The sequence below is a fragment of the Aethalodelphis obliquidens genome, unplaced genomic scaffold (assembly GCF_003676395.1).
Source record: "Aethalodelphis obliquidens isolate GAN/ISIS:26980383/991018 unplaced genomic scaffold, ASM367639v1 scaffold12, whole genome shotgun sequence".
NCBI classification, from domain to species: Eukaryota; Metazoa; Chordata; class Mammalia; order Artiodactyla; family Delphinidae; genus Aethalodelphis; species Aethalodelphis obliquidens.
In genome coordinates this window covers 12,468,639-12,485,490 of record NW_020837956.1, presented here as the reverse complement: position 1 = coordinate 12,485,490, position 16,852 = coordinate 12,468,639, and the positions used below count along the sequence as shown (strand labels likewise).

At 40.6% G+C, this 16,852-nt stretch overlaps 1 protein-coding gene and 1 pseudogene across 1 annotated transcript in view; both read right to left on the bottom strand.

Annotated features, from left to right (window-relative positions):
- Positions 1-16,852, bottom strand: part of CDKL4 (cyclin dependent kinase like 4) — a 53,171-nt gene that overhangs the window by 16,053 nt on the left and 20,266 nt on the right. Inside the window, 3 exon segments of the mRNA XM_027113324.1 lie at positions 6,363-6,364; positions 9,210-9,331; positions 12,745-12,968. Of these exon segments, the coding sequence (XP_026969125.1) occupies positions 6,363-6,364; positions 9,210-9,331; positions 12,745-12,912 (292 nt within the window). The 5' untranslated portion in view covers positions 12,913-12,968.
- LOC113623814 (rho-related GTP-binding protein RhoQ pseudogene) lies at positions 13,350-14,607 on the bottom strand (annotated as a pseudogene).

Genomic DNA, 16,852 nt, shown 5'->3' with positions numbered 1-16,852 from the left:
CAACTTGTATTCTGTCTGGGAGTACTTAGTGTATTTTGTGTAACCATTTCTATAAATTGCAGCAATTACATTCCCTTTAACTTTTCTGTTGATGTCTTTCCATTGCTCACATCACTGTCCCAGGATGATGCCTTCACAGTTACATACGGCCAAACTACCCTCACTAAGCAAGGTTGTACATATTTACACACCCACCAAGCATCTGTGCACTTGAGTCCCTATCTCCTCATTGTCTTGCCAACATTCCGTTTTGTCAGTGTTATGTTTGCCAAGCTGTGGTTAAAATAAAAAGATATCTCACTTTGGTTTTCATTAATTTCATTTCATTAATTACTAATGATTTTAATTTTCACATTATTGAACATTAAACTTCTCTCCTTTTGTATATTTTCTGTTCATGCCCTTTATTGCTTTTCGATTGGTCTAGTTACTCTTCTTTAAATTGATTTATGAAGACTCAAGGTATATCAGAGTCTACATAGATGCTGTAAATATTTTTCTCAGTGTGTTGTTTGCTTTTCAGCCCTCTTCGCGGAGATGAGGTTGTTGTTGGCATATTTTCAAAAATCTGAAAACACAAGATTTTTTTTTTCACTAAATGTTCTACTGTAAGGATTTTTTGATTAAAAAATGTAAAATTACCTAATATTCCAAACACTCCCATCACTCAGTTTTAATATTTTATCATATTTGGATATTTAAATCATGTGTTTAGATCACGTTTTAAAAACTGAACTCATTATCGTGCAGATGGAGCTGGTCTTACAGAACAGTGGGCTGGCCTGTGTGTGACGCAGGTATGGCACCAGTGACAAGACATGTTAGGTCTGGGTAAACACCAAGAAATAGCAACCACTGAATGGAGGTATTTTGCTCAGAGCAGTTTCCCCATCTCAGATCACAGTGACGGTGTCAAGCCCTTGGCATCAGTGATCTGGTGGCAGCCTTTTGACTCTAGCTCTTCTCAGTATTGTGAAAGCACCTAATTCTCAGTATTAAGTCCCTTTCCACTTAAAATGTCTAGAGTGGTTTTTATTTCCTATACTGAATTCTGGTATAACTTTATCCTCTCCCTCCTTTACCTAAGAGCCAAGCCTGAGACTACATTATTTATACTTTTTTAATGAGGCAGAAGGAATAGTACAGCCATTTGTGCACAGAGTTCAAACCCCAGCCGTGTTGCTTCCTAGTTTTATAACCTTGGGCAAGTTATTTGTGCTTTCACTTTTCCTGGAATAATACCTCACAAGTTTATTGAGAAGTCTATCCCTTAAGAGCCTGGGTATTAAAACATAGGTTCAGGATATGAGGGTCTGGGGTCAGACAAGGTGAGTAGATGGGGCTGACACCCAGTGCAAAGACACAAAGAGCCTGAAGAGGATGGGGAGAGGCCCTGAGGTGAGAAAGAGCTGGGAGTGTGGCGGCCAGTGTGGCTAAAGTGTGAGTGAAGTTGCTGAGGCTGGCGGGGGCCAGACCCCCGAGGGCCTTCTCAATCTGGGTCAGGAATTTGCACTTTACTCTGAGTTCAAAGGGAAGTCATTGAAAGGACTCAAGAAGGCAAGTGACATAAATAGAGAATGGATTTCTGGGGCAGAGTGGATACAGGGAGGTTAATTCGGAGGCTAATTTAATAATCCAGGTGAGATCTAGTGGTTTAGATGAGGCTGGTAGAGGTGGAGGGAAGGGAGTGGATCTCAGTCTTGGGAAGAGGGCTTCCCTGGTGGCACAGTGGTTAGGAATCCGCCTGCCAATGCAGGGCACACGGGTTTGAGCCCTGGTCCGGGAGGATCCCACATGCCGTGGAGCAACTAAGCCCGTGCGCCACAACTACTGAGCCTGCGCCCTAGAGCCCGCGAGCCACCACTACCGAGCCCACGCGCCTACAGCCCGTGCTCTGCAACAAGAGAAGCCACCGCAATGAGAAGTCCGCGTGTCGCAACTAGAGAAAGACCACGCGTAGCAATGAAGACCCATCGCAGCCAAAAAAAAAAAAAAAAAAAATCCTGAGAGGAACTGGCAAGAGTAACACATGGCCCTATTCATGTAGAAACAGAACGCTTGTGCTGGTCCACGGACTCTAGGCACCAGGATCCAGTACTGGAACTGGGAAACCAGGTAGGGCCAAGGGTTCAGAGACTGGCAGAACCCTGGTTACTAGTGTTAGTAACACCGAATTAGGCATGAAGCAATGTCCTAAGAAACTCCCCAGCTATTGTTGCGAAAGAGGGGTATTTAAGGGCACCTCACAGGAAGAGTCATGGCTTCAGTTCAAAACAGAATCCTTCCGTGATCTCAGATTCCAAGAAGGCAGATTCCATTTTAGGCAAAACAACATTTATACAAAATAACAACTACAAACAAATACCGCTGATCTTAGAAAGAGGAGATAGTTATCAAAGAGAATACAGATTCACACAGTGTTCATTCCAGAAAGGTAGAGCATTGCAACATCATTCAGCCACACTCAGCATTTTTCAAGGCACTTTGGAGTGAAATAAAACCTTCTGTAGAAACCAACTGATACTCTGTGTTTAAATAGTATACTTTGGTGAGTGCACAAACAAATACTGGAATAGTGAAGGCCTGAAAGCAAAAACTAGACATTCTGGTTCAAGCCTGTGGGGGTTAGTAAGGGTGACAGGGTCAGGGAATTCAGACTGGGTCACTCAGAGGCTGCTCTCTTAGCCATTCAGGGGAATCCTGGCGCTGACATCAGAGCTCATTATCTTTGTTTTAGTTTGTTATATAACTTGACATGGAAAACTTGATTTCATTATCAGTACCCAAGATGAATTGAGTCCTTCTCTGTAAACCTTTGTTATCCTAGAATAAAATCCAACCTTTACTGTGGCCTACCAGCCTCTTAATGATTTCACTTCTATTAACTCTCCCCACCCCCATCTCCTATCACATTCCCACCGACCTCCACTCTGGCCCAGTTAGCCTCTGCTATTCCCTGAACAGACCTCCAAAGCTTTGTTTTTATTGTTCCACCTACGCCCCTCATCAGGCATTCTCTAATCCCTCAGTGTGCTTTATTGTTCTCCAAAGGCTTGTAACTCTGCAAGGGCTTTACCTTGTCCATTATTGTAGCTCCGGGGCCTAGAACAGTAACGGGTACCTAATAGGTCCTCAACTAAGCTTCCTTCACTGGCACTCTCAGAAACCGTATAAACTAACACCCTGTAATCAATCCTCTTTTGCTTTAACTAGCTAGAGTGAATTCTGTAGTTGAATCCTGACTAGTTCAGAATATGATACCAGAAGTGGGTATGGGAAACAAAGTCAAGGCCTTGGGAATGTAGGCTATCTGACTTAGCTGGGTCTGAAGGCAGGGGGATCTAATTACCATTAGTGGCTGGAACACTGGTAAATGGGCACCCAGTGATGAACCAATTATTTACATAATCACCTGTGGTCATCTGGAATGAAGTGCCTATTCAGGGCAGGGCTTTGCTGGACTGAATGTGATTGAACAATATGGGAACATATGGGAAAGTAATAAAAGAAAAGCGGGCTGGGCCGGCTGTTTCTCACTTCACTGGAAAAATTAAAGAAAAAACAAAAGGACAGCTTTAGGGCTTTGATATTTTGGTTCAAGGCAGTTAGGAAACCAGAAGTTTCAATGGTTGCCCTTATTTCTTGTATTTTTAAGACTCACTCCATTGACCATTGGAATTACCCTGAGATGACTGAAAAATCGGACGCCGAGAATAGTCCTGCAGGGTGCTAAATGACAACACAGGTTGAATTTATGTGAGGTTAATTAATTTCTCAGTTAATTAACTGAGAGATATACTTTGAGAATTGAAATGTGGCACTTTGGGAGTATTCATAGAACTAAGAGCATCCCAACTTCCTGCCAAAGGTCTCTTCTCATGTGAAGTAGCCCCCGAGCTTGTGTGATGAGGCTGCTTTTGCCTTGTTGAGGACCCCCCTAATGATCTCACTTGAGGCAGCTGTGTTGCATGGGGGGTGCTGCCAATTCTCCTCAAGCCTCCTTTCCCTGCTACCCGTCAAGGTCTCCATACCTTGACTAAAGTCAGATCCCAGCATATCCCAAGGGGGCTATTACAAAGTCAAAGAGAGGGAGAGAAGATTTACACAGCAAAAAGAACTATACAATTATGCTAATTTATACTGGAGAATGTATGTGGAAATGGATTTCATAAGTGTAGGACCAGAGAGGAGGAAACAAGATTTCAGACTTGGGCGGATTATAACAGTATGGGCTCACTTGTTAGCGAGCCTGTTTCAGTAAACTCCCTGGAGCAGCTAGGAGTGAGTCTAGTTGACGGCTGCACTGGTTTGACTGCTGCACTGGTTGATCGCTGCATTTGGTGATTGCTGCATTGGTTGATTGGAACCTGGACTAAATGGTTGCCTGTGCCAAATGAAGTTGCAATGCCAGAAATTCACTGGTAAAATGAGGAGGAAGAAATCCAAAGTTTTGAGGAGACAGGAGTGTTAGAGAGGATTTGTCACAGGCAACATGCTCCTCTATGTCTCTCCAAAGTATCTAATGGTAGCACTAATCTACATTCGTCCCCAAATCTGCAGTATTGCTTTCAGTTTTCTATTTTGGTAAAGAAACAGCATGCCAGACGCTTCTACTAGGCTCCTCCCACCATAGCAGCCTTCAGAGCCAAGTGGCTCTTGTTCCATTTGCTAGTGCACCTATTTCCACTATCCAGTTAGGAAATGGGGAAATAACCCCAAGGATGGATTCCTGGACTTTCTAGGACTGCCAGGAGATGGATTCAAGTCAAAATTTCATTTGCCACCTGACTCTCACTAAGCTGCCCATCACCCCCCCCACCACACACACACACACAAACTGGTGAACCACAGTGGCTTTCAAAGTCACTGGTGATTGGCTTTACTGCAGAGCACTGACCAGTAATTCCTGAAAGAGTGGGTAGCTCTCTTTTCCCAGTACACAACTATCCTGGTAAATGGCCACAGACCACCCTGGGGTAGGCTATGAGGAAGAGTTAAGTACATACATACGATGTTATTGCAGGGCTATTCCCCAAGGAGAGCTGCTGGCTCCCCTTTATTCATGAGGCCCTGGGTCTGCAAACTGGCTATTATGGTGACTCAAGCCAGGCCTCTAGTTACTAGTTTATGTAGAACAAATAGAACCTTAGTGACCCGCCCATCTCCTTTGTGTGGGAGAACCCATGGTCAGACCAAACCATTCTGATCACCACTCTGGCTCTGTTGCCTATTACAGTAACTTCTGGAAGTGAAGCACTCCTTCTTGGCCTCTGCCATCCAGGGCGCCAATCATCCCCAGGAAATCAGGAAGCCATTTCAAAGGAAGACTCTCCCTGCTTCATATCTAGGACACGATGCTGGTGTTCTTCTAACTAATGCATTTCCTAATGCTCATGATTCACCGCCATCCTCCACCAATCCACACCCACAGTCGTATGGGTAATTATCTATGATCAGTTAATTGAGAAGGAAATTAAGCCTTCTATATGTCAATTACACCTCAGTAAAGCTGAATTTTTTTAAAAAAAGAAATTGAAACACGATTTACAGATGTACATGATGTGCTGTCGCCAGCCAGAAGTGGATGGCTGTAGTTTTATAAACCCATATGGTAGTTTTCACACCCTGACAGTCATTTATAATTGTTCCTTTAAATATCTTCATTAGATTTTAAGCTTCTTGAAGGCAGGATTAGCTCATTTTGTATAGTGCAATGATAGTAAAGGGAAATTCTTCCTGTTGGTAGGGTGGTAATTCCTATCACATTACCAATTAGCTTACTTATTGTACCTATTTGGGGTTTTTTTTGGCCATGCTGTGCGGCTTGTGGGATCTTAGTTCCCCAACCAGGGACTGAACCCATGCCCTCGGCAGTGAAAGCGCCAAGTCCTAACCACTGGACCACCAGGGAATTCCCTCCTATTGTACCTATTTTGAACAGAGAAGGATCTTAGAGAATGGGAATAGATTATTTTAAATTTAATCAGATGATACCAGTTGCAGTTGTTTAAGTACATGTAGTTTCTTAACTGGAGCAAATCCAACACAGTCTCAGTACTCAGTATGCAGCCATTGATCTAACAAATGCTTTTCCCTCTATCCAAGTAGAGGACACCAGAAGCTTTCACTTGGCAGGGGAAGCAGTACACTTTCACCATCTTACTTCAGTGTTAAATTAGTTCTTTATGATACAATTTAGTCCTCAAGTCTCATGACTATCTCACCATCCCACAGGTCTCATCCCACACTTCTACTATCTTGATCATCTCATATCTACACACCAGTTATTTCTTCAAACTGTGAATTTACCCTAATAAACAATGGTCGAATAGGCTTGGTATGTATGCTGTCTGGTTGTTTACCTCTGTTTACTATTCACTGGGTTTATACTCTCTTGGCTGTTATTTAAGTAGATTTTAAGATGGGCGTGAAAGCAGACGAATGTTTTTAATTAATCATTGTTATCTGGAAGTACCCAGCATTTCAGAGAAAGAGTGGCTTATTCTGCATTGTTCATATTTGCATTCCTCTATGTAGACCCAAGTCTCAGGGCTGACCCAAAGCACTTTGGATACACTGGAACTGCTATATACACTAGTAAAACACACTAAATACACCAAATACGCTTTCCACTAGAGTGGATAGTAGGGTAGTTCAGAGGTCCTTGTGGTTGCTAAATACATACAGAACAAAAGAGTTGCTTGAATATGCCTTGTCCTTTCTCACATCTGGGCATTCCACCAAGATTGTCCACCTGGCCAACTCTTCCCTTTTTCAAAGTCTCAGCCCAAATGGTTCCTTCTCTGCAGAAACTTCCTGATACCCCAGGACCAACAGATGTTGGAGATGCTCCTCTCTTGTATCCTGAGCACCAATGGTAACCCAGTCTACATTGTCATTTGTAATTGCTACTTTGAATATCTGTCTCTTCATTAGATTTTAAGCTTCTTGAGGGCAGGATTGTGCCATTATATCTTTCTATTCTCTGCACCAGCAGAAGTGTTCAGTAAAATATTTCTGAAGTGAGTGAATAACAGAATGCTGCACACTAAAGAAGCTATTAAGATGAATTAGATATGAATTCTGCACTCAAAAAACTTATAGTCTGGGAAGAGAGAGAGTATGCACATAAAAACATATAAGGTAGTAAGTGCCAAGTACCATAACAGGGATGAAAATAAAATTCCATGGGTATTCAAAGGAGGGAAGCAATTCCACCCAGACAGAGGAATCTCAGAGATGGTAAGAATATCTAGGATTTCACATTTTAAAGATTATGAGAGAGAGATAGGGAAAGTGGAAAAGGTTAGAATATTCTCGGTTAAAGGAAGAGCATGAGCTAAGTCCTATAGGCAGGAAGGCCTAGGGTACAGAAGGAAAAGAAAGATGTTCAGTTCAGTTAAACTGGTACACGGATTCTATGTATTGTAGGTTTTATTTTCAGGGCCTTGAACAATACATGACGTTAATCATACATTTCTAATTCTATGAAAATGTATGTTAATTTATAAATTAATTTATATGATGGCTGAACACATCTGTCCTCTAAAGCCAAAATACAAAATCCTATTTAGCTCATAATAAAGCTGAACTATGAATTAATTCATCATTTTAACTGTTTTAAAAATTAATTTTTATTTAAAAAATAAAATACGTGCATTTTATTCCAGGACCCAGCCTGGAACAACAGTAGGAGTTCACTAAAATTTTTTCTGAATGAATATATATTCTAACTGGGTGTTAATCTTTTTAGAAATATGATTTGCAAAATCTACATATGTAGATATGAAATTATATTAATTCTTCATCTGGCAAATAATTTACCTAATTTGTCACTTCTTTTTTAGTTTTGTTTATGGTACTTTTTGTCAAAGGGAATCTCTAAAATGAATATGACGTATATTTGGCAGTTGGAGTTCCCTTTATTCTTTTTAAAAAATTTCTTGGTTTATGGGACTTCTCTGGTGGTCCAGTGGCTAAGACTCCACGCTCCCAATGCAGGGGGCCTGGGTTCGAACACTGGTCAGGGAACTAGATCCCGCATGCACGCCGCAATGAAGATCCCACATGAGTCCATGAGGACCACGTGTGCCGCAAGTAAGACCCGGCACAGCCAAATAAATAAATAAATATTAAAAAAGATTTTTTTCTTGGTTTAGTCTAAGTTTTTCAAGTTAAGAAAAACCAGTTGGCATTCTGATTCGATTTTTGTGCAATAAATAAATAAATCAGGGAGGCAGAATCTATATAATGATGAACATTTCCATCCAGAAATATATGTTCATTTAAACAAAATCCCTTATGTATCTCAGTTTTGTAACTGTCTTTAGGTAGAGTCTGAACAATTCTTTTTTACCTTTATTCCTAAACGTTTTTGTTGTTGATATTTGAATGGGATCCTTCTCCACTAGATTTTCTAAAGCACTTTTCTACAAAAGCTGTTAATTTTTGTGTGTGGAATTTGGAGTGCTGTGGTCACTATACTGAATTCCATTAGTTTTAGTAACGCTAGGTAATTCTGTTAGGTTTTGTTGAATAATAATATCATGCAAATAATGGCAATTTTATCTCATTTTCCAAAATTATATATCCTATTTGTTTTTCTTAGGACATTACATTGGCTTGAGCTCTTATGTCTTGTTTCTCACTTTACTGACAGTTTCTTCAGTATTTTACCATTGAATATAAAATTAGCTATTTATTTGAAGAATTTGTGTGTGTGTGCATGCGTGTGTGTGTGTGTGTGTGTGTGTGTGTAAAGAGTATTTTAAGCCTAGTTTGCTAAGGTTTTTTGTTTTTTGTTTTAGTAACCAGGAAAGGATGTTGAATTTATCAACTGCCTTTTACAATTTTATCAAACTTATGTACTTTTTCTCCTTTAACCTATTAGTGAATTATATGAATACATTTCCTAATATTGAACTGTGCTTCATTCCTTGAATTCAGATAATCTAACATATAATTTAGCCTTGAAATACATTGTGATTTATATTTACAGTAGATTTGTCTATTAAATACTATATATTATATTTACTCTAGGTTAATAGTCATTTGCCCTTTGAATACATCCTAAATTGAGACTGGAGAGGGAGAGCCAGCAGATGCACCTGGGTAGAAAGGGGCTCAGATGTGAAATTTGCCATAGTTAATCCCACACATAATAAAACTGGGAACCGGCCACACAGAATTTCAGTTTCTAGATTACTTACCCGTTTGGGTTTCTTTCCAGCTCATTTAAAAGTGTATGATCACAGTAATCAAAAACTAAATGCATTTTCCTTTTTCTCCTGAACACCTCAGTGAGGTTCACAAGATTTGGGTGTTTTAATTGCTGCAAAGGAATTGAAATACAAAGTTTGGTGATGTGTTTCCTGTAATCGTTTCTCCCAGACCCCTTACAATTTTAAGAGCAAAAGGCCTTGCTCATCATTCTCTCTGCATCTCTTGCAGAGAATTTTACTACAGTTACTCACAAGAGAAACTACTCTTAGTATCATAGAATCTTAAAGTTGGAAGAAATTTAAGAATTTACCTAATATACCCCATAATAAAGGATATCTAAGCTGCTTGGATCTCTCTGGAGACAGCAAATAAAGTACAACTTAAAACCTAAGCAATAAAATAAAAAATTCTTTATGCATTTAGTGGAAATTCTAAATACACAAGTCATAAAATGACCTTAATATAGAATGGTAATGGAATTATTGAGTAAAAGACTATAAAAAGCATCAATACCCATCTATACCCAATCATATTGGCATAGATTTAATGTAAATGTCAGCTGGATTTAAACCCAGCCTGGACTTTAGTGTTGGCTCTCAGAAATACTAGATTTCAACACTCAAATCTCATTGAACTCCATATTTTAGGAGTCTCTACAGTTAGTCTGTGTTTTAAATTTATTTATCTTATTTTCATCTCTGTTCTTTGAGTCTCTTGTTCTGTCTTATGCTTATGTTTAATCTGTTAAATTCAATTCCCAAACTGAAGCATTTCACAAGGCAGCCTCTGTTTAATGTCGTAAACCAAAGGAAAAACCCTGATTAAGTAAAATAATCTATCACTAAAGTAACTACATAATTTATCATCCAACCAGGGTAACTAATGTAAACCAGGACTGTCCCAGGCAAATCGGCACATGTGGCCACCCTGCCTATAGGTAAGGTGACTGTATAATTTCACATACGAACCAGTATGCTTTTTAAAGAAGACGCTAGCCAGACAAAAAGGGGTGCCAACCAAACTGAACACTGGGAGAAAAGCTATAAACCAGGACATCTGATCACTCCTACTTATAACTCATCTTCCTCTTGTTTTCCCAGTATAGTAGACAAATCTACTTTCCAAATCCTTGGTACCATTTACTCAGAAAGCTATATAAAGAGAGAGAATGCAGTATTTTGTATACAGTAGAAGCTCAATAAATATTTTGCAGGCCCAGTAGACAGTCTTAAGTATGGAGCCTCATACAGTACCCTCTCCCTTATCTGTAAGCACAACTTGACCAAAAAAACAGAACAAAAAAAAATCACCCTGTGATTATATGCCTGATTATATGGAAAAGGAATCCATTATACATTAACGATATGCCCAGAGCACCAAATCAATTTGTTTTCTACGTGTTCCACTGCCTAAAAGAGCAGAAAGGCAAACAGTGGAGGAAACAGGTAACACAGATAAGCCAGCTGCTTTGTACTGAGGCAAAAACTTTAGAATGGGGGTGAAATAATCTCTTCCAGGAGAGCCAGGGATTCACAGATGCTACAGCTGGATGTGAAGGCAAGGTTTAACCTTGTCAAGTCTCCTGTCTTTGGGCAGATAGGCAATTTATATCTTCTTTGCAAACCAAATTAACTTAGCTCAGAAACACAATGACTTGTCTAAGGTAAAACAGGTAATAAGGAGGGGAAAATCAAAGCGAATTTAAATAACAGGAGTATGTGAGGAAAGTAAGGTAGATTTATCACGGAAGGGATCTCCTCAGGGCACGCATGGGTGAAACACACCAAAGGCAGGAAAGCTGGACCTTCTGAGAGCCATCACCAGACACCAAAGTGAGTGGGAATCTGGCTATTTTTTACCTTCAAGTGCACCCTCAAATTGGGCACTTGTAACCCGGGAGGTGCTATCTGAGCATTAACTTTACTGGAAGACTTGGTGGGAGGGGGTGGATAAAAAGCATCTTCTAGTAGATAACAGCCCATTGCCAGGTTCAGACACACCTTGTAGCTTAGCTCTGTGATGAGCTGGCTGTCTGACCAGTGCTCTCTTCTGGCTACAAGGAACAGGGAACTGTTTTTAAAATCATGATGGATGTGCTCTGGAAAACTCCGTGCATATCAAATTATATTTTAAACAAAACACTAAAACCTTTCAGTTGAGGAAAGCTGCTACAAATAATACTTGAAAAGAGCAAATAATGTAATAATTATCTCCCTTTAAAAACTGGATTTCTGGGGTTATCCTAAAACAGATGATGCACGTCAGAAGTAAAGGTCAGGGGCTTCCCTGGTGGCGCAGTGGTTAAGAATCCGCCTGCCAATGCAGGGGACACGGGTTCGAGCCCTGGTCCGGGAAGACCCCACGTGCCGCGGAGCAACTAAGCCCGTGAGCCACAACTACTGAGCCTGTGCTCTAGAGCCCTTGAGCCACAACTACTGAGCCCGTGTGCCACAACTACTGAAGCCCGCGCGGCTAGAGCCTGAGCTCTGCAACAAGAGAAGCCACCGCAATGAGAAGCCCGTGCACCGCAACAAGGATTAGCCCCTGCTCTCCGCAACTAGAGAAAGCTGCGTGCAGCAACGAAGACCCAATGCAGCCAAAAATAAATAATAAATAAAAAAATAAATTCATAAAAAGAAAAAAAGTAAAGGTCGGCTGTGGCTGTGTGTTCTTGAGGAGATCACAGTTTTGTTGTGCAAGGTGTGGTCCACAGACGAGCAGCATCTCTGCCAGCGGGGAGTTTGTTAGAAGCGCAGAATCTCAGGGCGACCCCAGACCTCGACTCAGAATCTGCATTTCAACAAGGTCCCCAGGGGATTCTGATTCACGTTTATGTTTGAGAAGCACTGCCCTCTGCCTCAGTTTCCTTCCTGATAAAATAAGCGTGCTGAATGAGAAGCATCTCTAAGATTTCTTATCGCTCTAAAATTGTACGATTTTTAGGATAGGAAAAAATTTACATTGAGAACTTGTGAATCTTACGTATCAAATCCTATCAAAGTAAAAACAACTTAAAACAAAACCTTTGTGTAAAATGTGTATACGTAGCTGGGGGTGATATTCAATATGTCTAGGAACCAGTGGCGCGCAGGCGGGGACCAATCCATACGGATGCCTACAGGGGCCCTGGCACGGCCCTATGGGCCCCTCTGTGCCACAGGATGCTCTTTTAGTTGCTGGTTTATGGGGAGAAGGACTTGGGCAGGCGTCGGGGCTGGGGTTGTGGTGGGGAGGGCCAGGGCTGAAGGGGAGGATAAACACTGGTATGAGGGGACTTAGGACAGTGAATATTTACCAATCAGAACAGGACTTCAATTTTAACAGTCTATAGCTGTGCTCATAATATCATTTAAACATCAGAGCGGCCAAAGTCCAAAGTGATGATCAATTTATATATTGCTGATACAAAGAAATTGCAGTCCAATGGGGGAAAAAAAATCACTTTAAAATTCTTTGTAATTTTGGCATACCCATTTCACCCAGTACAGTGATATTACAGATGTACAGAGGAAGTTAACCTACCTTCAACATGCATATTTCTCTTAGAGCTATTTTCTTAACCACAGGATCATCTTCAGATTCCACAAAATTTTTAATAGCTACCACTTGTCCAGAGGTTTTGTTTCTGCATTTGAATACAACCCCATAAGACCCCTCTCCAATCTTAGCTAATTTCTCATACTTTTCCATTTGAGTTGAAGCGACTTAAATCACTGTATTGATTGACTTGCAGTACAGTGTTGCACCTGGAAAATAAAATGACTCAGTTTAACCACGTTACCAAGGACAGCGCTCTCACAGTTTACTATGTAAAACTAATTTGCCCAGGATGCCAAAGGTTTATTTTTACTTAATTTTAAATACACTTAAAAATATCTGGACATCTATACTCGTGCTTCTCTTCATAATCGAATGACTCTTTTGTCTTTTTTCTTTTTTAATGGCAAAGTCTGACCCAAAGTTTTAGTTTGTAATTTCAGCATGTATCTCATGCAGTTTGGGGAGCATCAAACTAAATCTACAATCGCCAGAAACCTTGTTACAGTTGGATGCACATTAACTAAAACGTGTACATTTTTAGTGTTCATGATAAATGCAGATATGACCTTGTTACACTTTTGGCATTCTTTGAGAAAGCACATTAAGCTTTAATATAGAAATATTTAGGTTACACTTGTGCTCAAGTAATAATAAAACATTTGTTCTTTTCGATCTCATACATTCTCTGCTCAGGAATGGCCCATCTCCTGCACGCTTGGAGCAACCTTTGGCTACGTGGCTGGCCTTGTTACTTCACCACTCTGGATATACTGGAATAGAAAGAAACTTACATACAAGAACAATTTATTGGAGCAAAGGGAGAAGATATTTCTTTGTGCAGATTCCATAAAGACTGTGCAGACATGTATATGGTCTAAGCCAGGCAGTTCCACTTAACAGCACTGTTTTTTATGTAGTTACAACATGATGTGATTGTAGCTTTTTAAACTATGAAGCCCCTGAGAGATTGTACCTTCTAGTTGAAATAAAGTATTTATAATAGATTGTGGCTTCAGATGCTGTTTGTTGCTTCTTGGACCTTTAAGAAACGTTCTTAATCAACTTTATAGAATTCTGAGGACAGGGCTGGTTTTTTTTTTCTTCTTTTTTTTCCTTTCAAGTTTTAAACTGCTTCATTATTTATAAGAGGTCTGGGTATAGCTTTAGCATTTCATATGCTTTCTGAGAGAAATGGACAGTTTACTTGGCCACTGAAGACGTTTCTCACGTAATTAAACAACAGTTTATACATCTTGATCCTATTCTTTTTTTTACTGTGTGTTTCTTTGGAGTTAAAATGGCTATGATAGCCTCATCAAAAACAGTCTTCAATCCCTTCTGAGGTAAAGCTGAACATTCCACAGAGTAGCACGTTCCTATCTCTTTTGTTAGTTTCTGTCCTTGTTCCACACATATAGATTTTTCCTTCATATCATTCAGTCTTGCTAAAGTTTTGGGGTCATCTCGGAGATAATCTGAGTTCCTATGAATAAAAAGGGTACATTTGGTGCGTATTCCTTAAGTTCTGGTACCCACTGCTCTTTCACATTTTGACATGAGGCTCGATTTACCACAGAGAAGCAAGCCTATAAGGAAGACATCAGTCATTGGATAAGATAAAGGCCTCAGCCCATCATATTCTTCCCCTCCGGCTGTGTCATAGAGTCCCTGGAGGTACTGCTTGCCCCCTACGGTGTCGCCGACTGCGCAGTGGTCGAAGACGGTGGGCACGTACTCCTCCGGGAAGGCATCTTTGTCAGAGCTCATGAGTAGGCACGTCTTGCCCACCGCCCCGTCGCCGACCACCACGCGTTTGAGCATCAGCGCGCCGGGCCCGTGAGCCATGCTGCGGCCGGCCGGCCTCCGGGCGTGGTCCCCCCGGAGCCCCCGCCCCGGCCCCGGGCTCAGCCCCAGCCCGCCTGGGGGGTCCGGCGCCGCCGCGGCTCAGCGCAGCAGGGCCGACCCCCCGGCCCCATGCAGCGGTTCCCCCCGCCCGAGGGGAGGGGCGGCGGGCCCGGGGCGCTGCCGCCGCCTCGGTCGCTGCCCGGATCCCCGCCCGAGCCCCGGTCGCCGCGCCCGCCCGCTGCCCCCGCCGCTCGGCGCCCGCGCCCTCTCCCCGGCCCGGCCTCCCCAGGAGGATCCGCTGGATCATAAGCGACTCTTTTGTCTTTTACTAAAGATTCATACGGGGAGGGAAAAGCACGACTGTTGCCTCCATTTTTTGAAGCCTTGTGGGGAAAAAAATTTCTGGACATTATTTTGTTAATTTAGTTCAGTCCTACGCAGTCATTCCAGCTACTGCAAAGATTCCACATATGTTTCTTACAATGGGTCTGTGTGTACTTCGGTTGAACTAAAAGAATTTATGGACAGGAAACTTATCCAATCTATTGTTGCCATTATCTTCAAGAAGATGATTAAAATATGATGCTGTAAAACCCAGCTGAAGGAACACTGCATACTCTGGTGTACGGTGTTTATCTTTTCCCTTCTAACCCATGTCAATACTGCAGAGACTAGGAAGAGTAGCGAACAGGACATGGTACAAAGTGCTCTACTGCCACCTGGTGGACAGAAGAAAGAGGGCTGTTGAACAAAGCAGCCATTAAAAACAAAAACAAAATCTTTTTAGAGCATCATTTATTGCCCTTAGCTTTTATATGTATGAAGGAACGGATCCTTAAATTCTTAGATCCTAAAGAAAATACTAATAAAGCACAAAAATGAGGACAGCTTCCTCTAATTCATCATGGATGTTTTCATATATATCCATAGTGATTTCTATGGAAATACTAGGTTTGCGTTTTCTGTCTTGCATTCATAAGTTTTGTGGTAACTGGTTTACATGCTAAATAACAAATAAGGCCAACATAATTAAATATATCCATCTAGCAATTAAAAATACACAAATTCTAAATAGTCTCAAAAAATCCCACCTCAGAATCTTGTTGATATAATCTAATACTAATAATAATAGGTAGCAATTAAATAGCATTGTTCTACGCAAATTACAAATAATCTGCACAAATATTTCATGAAGTAGGTGTTATTTTTATTCAATTATACAGGTGAGAAAACAGGCACAGTGAAGCTAGCATGGAATGAGAACCCAGGCAGTCGGGTTCCAGAGATCACAATTTGAATCAGTACACTATACTGCCTTTCAGTGAATTCAAAGGAATGCACAATTTGAAGACCGTTTTATCCAGGTATTAGGAGTAATGAAATGTCGAGTGAAAGAGCTGACCACTTTATAAAATTCTCATGTTTCAAATGAGTACACTTTTTTTTTTTTTTTTTACTTCACTATTATTCAGTCTTTTCCACCTACAGATTATCTCAGTGGAGAAAGAAACCATCTACTCTCACTTGCAACCATAAAAACAGACAACTGGGAAAAGAGGTAAAGGACTACTTACTGCACTATTATACAAATGCTATTTCTTTGTTGTTGTTGTAGATTCTATTCTCGCTTATAAAAGGAAAAAAACTTAAGCATACACACTCAAGTAACACATGGAAAATCCATCACAGATTATATTCTGAAAACTATTAATTACACTGTAGTTTAAAATAGGTATTATTATCTTAAAGGTATTTAGATATAAGCATGCATACATTTGTCTATCTGTAGCCTAGTAATAGGTGACTGGGAAGAGGACAGAAGAAACTAGGCATTTGCCTTAGAAATTTATTGGCATAAACTTTGTAGATTTATGAATTTAACCCACTTGATAGGTACTATGGTTACTGAGGGAAATTTTGAATATGCCAAAACCTTAATTATGAAGTTTTAGTCTTTGTGTTATTTTCTTTCCTCAAGTAGGTGATCTGATCTACTGATCTATGATTTTCCTTTTCTTTCAACAGGTTCAATAATGACTGATTGCTCAGGCTAATATTTAGATCTCTGTCACATCAACCATACTCCTGAATACAATAAAATAGAGCACCAGAAAATAGTACTTTATCTGGTAACATCTCAATATTATCTGTTTTCTAAAGCCCTTATATGTTCATGGAAGATGAAACTAAATACACAGGCAGGAGTTACAACAAGGAAGGAATTCCACAAAGGAATTTATGGCTT